The 12231-nt window shown below is 41.9% G+C and overlaps 1 protein-coding gene across 3 annotated transcripts in view; it reads right to left on the reverse strand.

Annotated features, from left to right (window-relative positions):
• VPS8 (VPS8, CORVET complex subunit) overlaps positions 1-12231 on the reverse strand; it is an 86800-nt gene that overhangs the window by 16173 nt on the left and 58396 nt on the right. For all 3 annotated transcript variants that reach the window (XM_026855426.1, XM_026855425.1, XM_026855424.1), the window contains 5 exons: positions 11936-12025; positions 11423-11465; positions 10546-10649; positions 9109-9187; positions 7558-7640 (listed from right to left, as the gene is read on the reverse strand). In XM_026855426.1, the coding sequence (XP_026711227.1) occupies positions 7558-7640; positions 9109-9187; positions 10546-10649; positions 11423-11465; positions 11936-12025 (399 nt within the window). The remainder of the gene's footprint in view (positions 1-7557; positions 7641-9108; positions 9188-10545; positions 10650-11422; positions 11466-11935; positions 12026-12231) is intronic.

Genomic DNA, 12231 nt, shown 5'->3' on the forward strand with positions numbered 1-12231 from the left:
AATTCACTCCTGAGTCTCTGCATCTCCAGGTCACCCCCAAGCTCATTCAACAACCCCTGAGCTGCAGCTGAAAGAGCACAGACCCACTGAGCTGTGCAGCTGCACAGCAGTATGCAGGAATTCTGGGCAATCCTGGTCTCACATCCCAGGTAACAAAACATCATCTGGAGAACAGGTGCCTGGGGCTCTTCTGTTGCTGCAGGGACGCTCTCCATGTGCCCTGAACAGCTTTATTTCCATGTCCCAGCAGCACAAGTGAAGGATTGTTCTACAAGTCAAGGCCCTGGTGCATCTCAACCACCTCCCCTCAAGGCCTGCTCCCAACCAAACATCCCCTTCTCCTCCACAGCCACCCTAGCACCCTCTGAAGCATTCATTGCTCAGTGCAGTACAGGAACCCTGATCTGGGATGCATCTCCCTGTTCTGGACTGAGCTTAGCAAGGAGCCTTTTGGGAGCTGCTCTCCAAGACAATGCCTCTCAAACAGGCAGAGATGGGCAAAGCACTGGAAGAGAGGAGAGACTTCTGCAATGCACTTCTCTCCTGCTGGGCCCTGTTGCACAAGACAGCAAGCTTCTGCTCATGTGTGCACTGGACCACAACAGGAAATACCAACAACCAGCATGCTGAGAGATTGCTGACAGCTCCTCGGGGCCACAAGGGCTAGCATCCACCAGCACTAGGATCTTCTAGGCAGAACTGACCCTGAAAGATCTCACCATGCATTGCAGAGGTGCCCTGTCCCCTACTAATGTGCAGCATGGCATCATTTCCAATACACACGTGCCAGGAACACAACTTCCTCCTACTTGTCTTTGCAGCGACAGCAAGATCAGACTAGAACACAACACAACGATGTTACCCTAAAGAAGATGCCCTGCAAGATGCTGGCTAACCAGCTGGGATCCAGGCTGTCTTTGTGTCTTTAACATAAACGGGAAGCAAAGAAGTGGTGTGATGCACACTGCGCAGCCCAGCTTCAGTTCTGTCTCTGTGGCGCAGCCAGTCTCATCTGCGTAAGAGCAAGGCTGTGCCCTCCCCTCCCCAAACCAGCACCAGCAAGGCACACACATGACTATAATCAGAACAAGTCTACTCAGGAGCACCTCAGAAGAAGATCAGGGGAAATCATCTTTGTGTAACACACAAATCCCAGAGACTGGCAGACAGTTATTGAATTGGACCTGGAAAAAATCATTTTGCCCTGCTGGGAAGGATATGGGGGAAGCCTGCTGGAAACTGAGGAAGCTGACTGGTAGAATGGACAAAACATTGGCAAAAAAAATAGAGACAGACTGGCAAAATGTGAAAAGGAAACTAGCCTAGAGAGTAGAAAAATGATGGAGATATGGTGGAAACTGGAACAGAAGGAGCTGATGAACAAGCTCTGGATGAGAGGAATGAGAAAAGGAGACTGATTCCATGCTGGGACTAAGAGTGAGGGACAGAAAGGATAATCAAGAGTGAAAAAGCAAGTTGACAGAGACAACTAAAGTAGCATGCAGGTTACACTTCAGGATACCCAGAGAGATCAGCAAAACAGCTACAGAAACTAAATCAGGCAACTTTTGAACAGCCCTGAGTAATATCACTTGAGTCAAAACCAGTTGTAGATTTGGAATATACAGAAGAGCCTGACATGTTGCAGAGGCTACTTTTTTGCTAGGTGAACAGTACAGCCTCAAACAACACTAAGTTTTCTTTCTACAGGCATAACTGTGAAGCAACAGCATACAAAGTATACTACAGTGAGTCACCATATGAATTATGGAAGGCAACGGGGAACTCGGGACTTCCAAGGCAGCATGTACATGATCCATAACAGTAAGTTCTTTTTGCATCCACCATATACTTTTCTAAAGCACTCAAGTAATATGGCCAAAGAATCTTAAACAGGTAACTCACAAACTACACAATCATTCACATATAGAAACTCAAACTTCCCAAGATGCAAGTAGAGACTTCCAAAGCACCTTGTTTCTCACCTGGATAGAGGAGGAAGAAGATATATGAAGAGAGGGGAATAAAAGAGTCACCTACAGCTTTGCAGAGGAAGAATGCGAGTCTGAGGGCCAACTTTTAGTTGCTCAGTTTTTCTCAAGTCATGCTTAATGATCTCTAAAAAAATGACAGGTAGGAAGAGAACGGACTTATCTCCGAAGAGGAGCTGTGTGGTCCCACAAAGCCTTACACTGAGCCTGGCAGTCAAGTACAAGTGGTGAAGCTCCTGCACATTTCCTGCCAGCAGCCACTGAAGACAGTGCTTCACAGGCCTGGGCTGCAGCTGTCTACCTCCTTGAGCAGGGAATCCAGAGCTGTAATTTCACATTTCCAGCAAGTTATAATGCTTTCTTCCAGTTTCCTGGTTTCAGACCCCACAAAATTTACAGTCACAAAAGCCTTGCGGGATCACGTACATTTATGGAGGAATATGTTTCATTAACTCCACCTTATAAAATTTGTCTCAGTTTGGAATTCATGCATGCTCCAAATACACTGTACAGGATGGCACATTAATAACAGTAAGTTGCACCAAGCCAGGAACAGATCACAGCTACACTTTCCAGGCTAGTATTTCCCTGGGGACATGGCAAGGCTCAGCATGGAAAGGCAAAGCCAAGCTTGCTGCCCAGTGCTGCTTCCAACACACAGATCAGGAACAGCTGGCGGGTATCCAGATGTAATCCAGAAGTGCTCACGCAGCCTTTCAGCCAGTTCTGTTTCCTCCATTTCCGACTTCTTCCTAGCTCCAGGAAATAGCACTTTCTTTGCTAACTGCACTCACAGAACTGTGCTAATAAATGCACTATGAACTCAGAAAACACATTTGCTTGCAGCTCGTCCCATCTGCAAGGGGACAGAGCAACTATTGCACATAAAACTAGTTCCAGTGTTGACCTTCAGGACTGGAAGAAAAAAAACAGGCAGGGCCCTAAGCAGGGATGGAAAAAATTCAAACAAAGGCTTTTTTGATCTTTCTGCTTCCACTCTGTAACAGATTTTAGAGGTTCCTTCCCTACTTTGGGGCTCCTACAGGTAAATTTTAAATTTCTGGCTTCTCCAGTTCTCCATTTTGTAATAGGCATCAGCTGCAGCTACTTACAAAACATTCATGAAAGATTACAGCTTTGTAAGGGAATTAACACTCAACCTTTCAGCCCTCTTCAGACAGCATTCACATCCTTAAAGACATGGAATTTTTCTTAATGCTCAAGAGGATTCCTCTTGTATCTCTCCTAATATGGTTATTTTAGACTTTCTATTTAGTAAATAACTTTACAACATTATTAAGGATGAGTAAGAACATAAAATCATTATTTTACATGACTTCAATTATATAAAGTTGAGTCAATATGCTGTAATAAGCAGATGCCAGGAGCCTACCTATTTTCTGTGAAAGCTGTGGAGTCAGGTCATAGCCCTTTACAAGGTGCCTTTAGCAAAGCATTTTGGTTGCAAAGTTGACATTTGCATAAAGTAAAGTCTATAAGCAGCTAAGTCCAGAAGAGGAAGAACAGTCCACTAAAATTGGAATACTCTAATTCCTTTTCAGAAAAGGCAAGGTAATCTACCTCAGATTACTGATGTCCTCCATTTTACAAAAAAATGCCCCAGTTAATTCAGAACAGGTTGTTAGGAGTTGGAATGGGCTGCCCAGGGAGGTGGTGGTGTCCCCATCCCTGGAAGTGTTCAAGAGTAGGGTCAATTTAGAGCTTAAGGATATGCTGCAGGTGGGAACTGTGCTAGGCGAATGGTTGGACTAGATGATCTCCAGGGTCCTTTCCAACCTAGATGATTCTGTGATTCTAATTCCTGAGCAGCTGTTCTACCTTCCAAACCTGCAGCTCCAGTGCATCTATGCTCTAACACCAAGATCTGTTGGAACAGCTTGTGAGGGCATTTTCAGACAAGCACCACTTTGATTCTGGGTTTCACAGAAATATTTCTAGGGCTTGGGAAAGGCTGTTATGTTCTCCAGGGCCCAGAAGAGCTGGTTTAAGAATTTACTTATGGCCACAGTTACAAGTGGTACATGACTAACGTTTTGAACAGGGGCTTACATACTGCTCAGAGCCAAGACAGAACGGTTTGGCACCAGGGTTTAGAATTTCTACATGGCTTCAAAGTGCAACAACACAGCTTTGCAAAAGGAATAGCCACCCAGGGCTAACAAAATAGAGATCTTTCTAGCAGAGAAAGCTGTTGAGATAAGAGTATTCTGGGGAAACACCGTGTATACGTGCCCTGTTGTTACTCTTCTCTGCAGGACAAGAATAAAAGGCATCCTCAGATAATCCAAGGAAGCATATGACAGGTCACACTACACAGAGAGGCAAAAAAATCCAGTGCTCCCTGCTGTCTAACACAGCAGTTTCTTTGCTGATCCCAAACATGGCAAGGGTTCAGAACCCCTGAACATTTCAGCTGAGCACGCAAAGACATGGCCACATGGTAAGGCTCATCACCATTCCCAACATCATCTTTCCAGCTGAATTCAAAGCAACATTCTTCCACGAGCCATGCTGTGCACCAAAATAAAACCCAAAGAGAAATGTTGGAGAACGGCTTGCAGAGAGCAAGGCCATAGCTCCCTGCAGGAGCTGGTCGGCCATAGCTCCCTGCAGAAGTCGGTCCCAGTCACCTGAGGTAAACAAAGGAAAGAACCCAGGGTACAGTTATGTAAACAAGGATGAAGACCCAGGGCTCAGTTGTGCTAACGAGGATTGTTGTGAGAACACAGAGATAAGTTGGGGCGCATTATGACCTTGGGGGTGAAAGCAAAACAACCCTGGGAGAGAAGCAGGTTCACAGCAAGAAAGATGTTTATGCATACCAGAGATGCTACAAGGGGCTGGGATATTATAATGTGACTTTTTAGATGTATCCAATGGCTGAGATATTATAACGTAGTTTCTTAAATGTATCCAATAGTGTTACAAGTAGTGTATTGTAGACTGCTTATATAAGGTGTGATTTCTATCAATAAAGTTGAAGCTTGCTCTATCATTCACATTGAATCGGCTGCTTGCTTCCTCCGCCCGCCGCAGAGAAACTCCTAGAGGCATCCAGTGCAAGCCCTGAAGTTTCACAGTTTCGTACAACACAGCTACAAACACACAAGCAAAAGTGACATAGAGCAATGCAATCCCAGAAATCCAGAAACAAAGCTTGGTATGAACATAGTACAAATGGAAATATGTGTTTTTAAGCACAAGAACAAAAGGTTAAATGAATGGCCTGTCTTGGTAACAAAGGACACTGTTCCCAGCTGCAAAGCTGAGAAGGGTGTCAAGCACTGAAGGGAACAGACTGATGAGGCCAGGACAGACCAATGACAGTGGAAGACCCCATGTTCTAATGTGAGGAGGATGACAAGTTTGCAGAATATCACACACCATTTTGCTGTTAGCCCAACAGGGGCGCAGACTATAGATGTGTATTTCAAACCTGGGTTCCAAACAAGGGAAAACAAAGTGTGCAGCAATATGGTCTCTCTGATTTACGGAAGCTTAACTAAGATTCAGAGGCAAAAATCCACCTTATAACAGCCATCAACTTCTGAAGGACATTAACTAAGCTGTCCAAGCCTAAGTTGTCATCACCAATCAGAGGAAGCCCAGAGAGGCAGCGAGGGGCTGACACCCTCTCTACTGCCCACAAACAATCCAGGTCACATCATTCACTCCCATACATCTTAGGTGTGTGAGTGCATCTATAAAACAGTGTTAAGAGGCAAAGTCAACTTATTTAGAGATCCTGTAAAGCAAATACCACCTTCCATAGGATTTTCTAATGAGTTTTATGACACTATTTTCCCTACACCTGTTTCTGAGCTACAAAGTACCAATTACTATTCCTACTTTATGAAGTTCTGATACTAACATTCTTTACCTGAAATTCAGTCCTTCTCTCTAAATGCATTTTAGAAAGTCATCATCTCTTCCCGTTTTTTGCTCCGGTTGTACAAAAACATTTGCCTTTTAAAATCTTTATTTTGTCAGACTGAATTTGTAAGGCTGACCAGGGAAGTGGAATGAACAAGAGCAATTTCCTCCTGCCTCCAAACCCAGTGACCAGAGTTGCACACGCAGCTTTAACTAATGCCTTACACATTTCTGTCCCTAATAAAAGTACCTCACCTGATGCACCATAAGCATCCCATTATCCTTTGCAATCCTGCCATCACAGCAACCATTTCACTGTACAACTGATAAATACATATCACTCATCTGTTGCCTCCAGGACATGAATGCCAGCCTCTATAGAAAAGGGTTTTTCTGTTTCTGCTAAGAACAGAAATGGGATGAAATATTTGAAGACTGCAAACAGGAATTTCTATTCATCCCAAGGGAGAACAGGATCCTCCTCCACACTGCAATCCCTCCCAGCTGTGTTATCTTCACAGTAGTTGCTGGTTTGCTTCTCACACCAGTCTGGTAGTTCTCAACACAACCCAGGAAAGCCTCCCTGTCAACCTCCCCACTTACTAATTCATAGCTTCTATATCATTTCCTGCCCACATTAAACATCAAAGCAAGCCCAATAAGAAACCTGTATCTAATGCCCCAGTTAAAACTAGACAAAGTAAGTTATTGAAGAGCCATTGAGTTTGCTTGACACTTTCTACCTTTGATAAAACCACATTTCATTTGATTATGCTTTCATCCACCCTTTTACAACATCTTTCACTGTCTTTAATTATGATTTTTTCCAAAATTCAAGATTGTACATAATATTAAGATAAAACTAATAGGTTGTTAAAGGTGTGTGTTCACCCCATGAAGCCTGTAAGCCTTTTTCTACATTTTCTTCTCTCATCTGGAGTAGAAACCCTGAAGAGTAATTCATCATGTTCTCAACCCTTCAATCATTCCACTCCACAATGCGGACAATTTCTCTAATTCATTTTCTGCATTTCTCAAGGTTTGCTATTAAATCCCAACCTCATCTTTCATCTATTCTGCAAATTAACAAATCATATCCGCTTGTGATCATTCCACCCAAAATTCCCCTTTGAAATTACTTCTTCTACAGGGTGTTTGCTGCTCACTAACATCTCTAAAATAATACGTTGTGCCATCAATCAAAATGGCCCAGTTGTGACTTCTTTCTCCAAAGCCTACAAATTTTGCTTTAGTGTTTTCACAACTGCCCATTCCGGAGCCTTAGCCAAATGGCTTTCAACAAATTTAGTTCCAACAATTATGACAACTTCATAATGGCTTTACCCCTAAAACTGCTAAATTTCAGTTCAAAGTAATCACAACATTTGAGATAATATTTTACTTAGTTTGCAGAAATTACCTCAATTATCTTCTCACAGGTCTCTGTGTTCCCACATGTCTCCTCAGAGCATCAAGTCTTCCAGGTCTTTTTATCAGATTTTCCAATTTATATCTCACCAACTGAACTTTTACTGAAATATTCTGAACAAGACAATTAGCTAATCTGATCTTTAACAACCTGGAAATGGCTGTCACATCAGCAATGTGTTCAGCTCTTCCCCATTACTGAGTAGCACGGCTTGGTAAAAGCTTCTTCTCTTCAGAAACTCACCTGTAGAATTCTCTGCAGGATTGAAGGAAGAGCGATAAATGCAGCCATGTTGTTCAGCACTTGCATTGTCAAACTCTTCAAAGCTGAAATATCAAACATAAAAGCCACCAGCAGTTCATTAGGATTCAAGGAGTAAAGAGAGATCAGTCTTTCAGATTAAGAGTTTTATTTCAGTTCATGTTTTCTAGTTTGAGAAGGGGTTTTGTATTTTTTTCTTCTGCATGTTTTGCACTAAGCACACTCAGCTTTTTGTATCAGAAAGTACATTTATATTTAAAAGTTTGATACCACAATGCTTCTTCCTTCCCCTCCCACACCCTACCTACAATAACCATTCAAATTTTGAGACCAACTTTGTAGCACTGTCATTCACTTTTTCTACTGCTACCAAAAACCAATTTGGAGGCGCTGTCCATGTTATAGTCCCACAGACTCTATAACTTCCTAACATTACCCTTTTGATGAAACTTGTTCCTTGATCCCCAGTTCCCCAAAGTAAGAGCCAATAACAAGATATGCACAGGCCCAGCAATTCAGCTTCTTTGTGGGGATAATTAGCTAATGAGAGCAGTTAGGGAAGTATGCACATTAGGAATGAATACAAAATAGTAATGCAGCATCCAAGTGTATTATTCTCTCATCATTTCTGGTATCACTTCAGATTATTACTTTTCTTCAGGCATTAGATCCCAAAAATGGATAATCTAGGGGGCATTCTGAATTTAGAGGAAAAAAATTATTTGAGGGAAGAGAGATGATTTTTTTTTTTTTTTGATTACTGATCTCTGCAAGACTATCCCCAGGAATGCAGATACAGCTAACAGTCACTGGAAAGAAATAAATAGAGGAAGGAAGGACAGCATGGTAACCCCCACACTTAGCTGTAAGATGCTGTGATCCTTAACCACGCAGAACTACAATCACTGTGGAGAGCAGGGCTGGAATGGACCAAAAGCCCTTATTCTGTCCCAAGACCACAGTACCTAAGCCCCTTCTTAAATGTTTTAAGTCTCCCACAAAGGGAGGCTTTTGAAGATGTGCTGCCAACACCCACAACAGATTCAGGGCACTACAACTGGAGTAGAGTATTTAGCTGATGTACTCAAGTTCTACTGATTTTATCTACAATAGACTGGTGCAGGGATAAATGTACAAAAAAGCTAGTACAGAAGATGACAGTGTATTATATCAGAAGTTCCTAAAGTGCAGACTGCAACCTACTTACAACCTCGAAAGCCTTTGTACATGCTGTGCACCTTGGCTTTTTCAAAGAGACCATCCTACATCCTAAATGGAACCAGCATATTAGCAGAGGCTACAGTAGGGTCCCTCTTGCATTCATGACTTAAAAAAAGTACCTGACAGCTGCAGCCTACCAAAGGCCCAGCCAGAGCTCAGTCCTACAGCCACTGCAGTTCAGATCTACTGCAGGAGCAGCAAATATAGGAGTTGAGTAACAAAACTTCTTTTCTTCTATTCATTTGGTAGAGGAGGAGAGACAGCACACAGATTTTGATTAATGTTTGGGATCACAAAAGCCAAAATACTTACATTCGGAGTATCGACACTGTGAAGAACCAGCCAATTTCTGTGGGGACATCATAGCCTCCAGCAGGGGAAACCAGAGGGCCTAAAATAATCATGTGTGAGGAAAAAAAAACAACCAGTAAGAACACAGCAGTACTAAAAAATGAGCTGTGACCAGTGTCAGGGTCCATTTCCAAAGACTCACTTCCACATTCTGAAGCACAGAACTACATTTCTCATTACTGCAATAGAACAGAACTGAAACATGTTAAAATAACCTCAGAGCAAAGCACTTAGGAATCTGCTTTCAGTCTAGATTGCTCATTTCTTAGACCAAGATACTATTTGGCTGGGATCTAAGCACAGAAGGCCTTTGGCTCCTGTTGCTTCCTCTTCTCCATTCTCACCCATTTCTTTGCTGGAATTGTGACAATTTACTTTTACTTCATTCAGGCCCCAACTACTTTTCCATGTGAGCTGCAAACTCTCTGGTGTAGGCTGCTTACGTAACGGGTAGCACAATAAATAGATCCCAACTGGAAAGGGGCATCTAAATTCTCCAGGCAGGACACAGGAGTTGTGAAAATTCACATAATATTGCACCAGGAAAGCTGGTCCTTCATTTGACCAGAGTCCAATCTTACTTGGGCATCAACAAAGCAATTCCAGCAGGTGGAAGTGCAAACACTAACTCAAATCTATCCAAGTAGGCAGGTGGGCCAAAAGCACTCAGGGTGTGCATGCAGACACCTCTTCAACAAAACACAGCAGCTATTTGTTGCCCAAAACAATCATTTAAGAGAATAAACTGAGGTCACCTCATACACTGGACAGTGCTTGGAAGAAATTACAGCATTTTTAACTTCCAGAAATGCCACCTCTTCAGACACAGGAGCAGTGTTCTCAGTTTTCAGTTCAGTTGCATAAGTTATGCATAATCTTAGGAGTAAAGACCCCTTCTATGTCACTGACATTGACAAAATGGAAAGGCAACCTCAGTACAAGGAGGCAGGCAAACCCAGTTTTTTCTATGCAAGTGCTCAAGCCAGACACATTGTCTCCATCCCTCAAAGACCAGGCTGACATTAAATTCAGGATTTGTGAACATATTCAGAACAGCAACATTCTGCAGCGTCAGCTTTGTGCCATCATAAACCTAGCTCAAACCTTACTATGCTTCTTTAGTGTCTGACATTCAAGTCAAAATCTCAACTGGAGCTAAAAATGAGGGAAAGGATGTTGTCTCATCTGCTTCTTCACTTTATTTTGTGCTTTGCCCCTACAAGTGAGGATTTCTCTCCTGTGGATCTAAAACCTGAACCACTGCAAGAAGAACAAAATGACTGATTAAGATGTATCAGTATCCAATAGATGGGGAAAGGAAGAAGCATGTACAGAGAAAGTTTCAGGAGATGCAGAGACCTTTGTTGATTTTAGTGATACATTTTTTTGTTACCTTACCTCTCGCTGTTGCTGGTCTAAATTGTGTGAATTTCTCTGGCAAAGGGCAATTGTTTTCATTAAGGTATCTTCAATATTTTCCAGCAAGGGTTGCTCAGCTGAGCCTAAGTTTTGGCAGAAAAAAAATAATTGCAATTCTAAAAACTATTAGGTATGTTAACGCCCAATCATTCTTAAAAATGAAATCACGCTGTTCATCTAAAGTCTGTTCACTACAGTGAACAGCTATATAAAGACAGGTTCTGATTTTTGGAACTTTTCCTGAATAGCACAATAAATTGGGCATATAAAATTTTTCATGTAATCGTAAAAGGAAGATCGTAGCTGTGGTTTAGGATACAATTAAGTAACAAATATGGGCACTGTATTTAATTAGATGCCCATGAGTCCTTGGCCTAGTGAACAGTGCACCTGTGCATATATTAATTTTCTGTAGGCAGAACACTCTTTCTTCTCTGAGAAGTTTGCTTGAAAAAAAGCTACTTCCAGATGTCTCTCATCATTGTTCATGTATAATGCCTGGTAAAGCTCAGTAATGAGTCTGAGTGGATTCTAACTTAGGAAACATATCTGGTAAGCCAGCAAGAGTACCAGTCACAATCAAAAAAGCTAACAGGACAGCTGACCACACACACCACACAGAAAAAACATCCATCACAGCTTGTTCTGAATTTCTAACAAGATCAGTAACAAAGTAAGGAAGCGTCAGCAGAACAACAACCAAAGCCATGTGAATATAAGTTAGGAAAAATGTCACTGCAATACCTAAAAAACACGAAATAGGATCCCATTATGCCAGGTGTCAGGCATATGTACTTTACATTTCTGTGTTTATCTCTTTTTAACAGAAAAAAGAATTTAACTTGATAACTCTTACTTTCATCATCTTGTGTAAGCATCAGCAACTTGCTCTGCAATTGCTGAAACGAGAGAGAAAACTCAGAACAGACAACTTGCAGAATCTTGATAGAGGTGTTTTTAAAAGATATGGTTGCAAGGGCTCACCCTCATTTTCTTCCCCAGTATGACTAACGTACCATAAATGTCTTTCCAAATACGGAAAACAGGAGTCGAAAGATGATTTTTGATTAAGAAAAACAAATTTCAGCATCATCTATTAGTTAATAGCTACTATCCATTAGTTAATAGTAAATTATTTACTATGTGTTTGAAGACATGCAAGAAAAATATACTGATCTGCTGAGCCTGCAGACAACTCAACATATTGCTGTTTTACAGAGGTAAATGCTTCCATGGATTCTAGTGGGAAACAAATTAAGAAGCAATGACAATATCAAACCTTAACATAGGCCACCATGCTGATGGCATGTCATGCCACGCCACGCTGCCATGGCAAAAATGCCACATTCAGGATTTCAGTGTACTGTACCTCAAGCATAACCAAAAAGGCACCATGGATATCTCCCTTCTTCTCCAGTAAATATGAAGAAGCTTCATGGAGCTGGTGTTTCTGGGTTATCTGAGTTAAAAGAAAAAAAGAAAAACCAAAACAAGGTAAACGTCTATCTTAAGAAATCTGCCAGTCTTTGTTTTCTCCACAAGACAATGATGACCAGATGGTCACAAAGGATTGTGTCTCCATGTGTTCACAGGCATGTTACTCCATCTGAACAGCACTCCTACTTCCCCACCCCACTCCCAGCTACACTGCATTTATTCCTCATC

Source organism: Athene cunicularia (assembly GCF_003259725.1).
Source record: "Athene cunicularia isolate RWA chromosome 9 unlocalized genomic scaffold, athCun1 chr9_part2, whole genome shotgun sequence".
NCBI classification, from domain to species: Eukaryota; Metazoa; Chordata; class Aves; order Strigiformes; family Strigidae; genus Athene; species Athene cunicularia.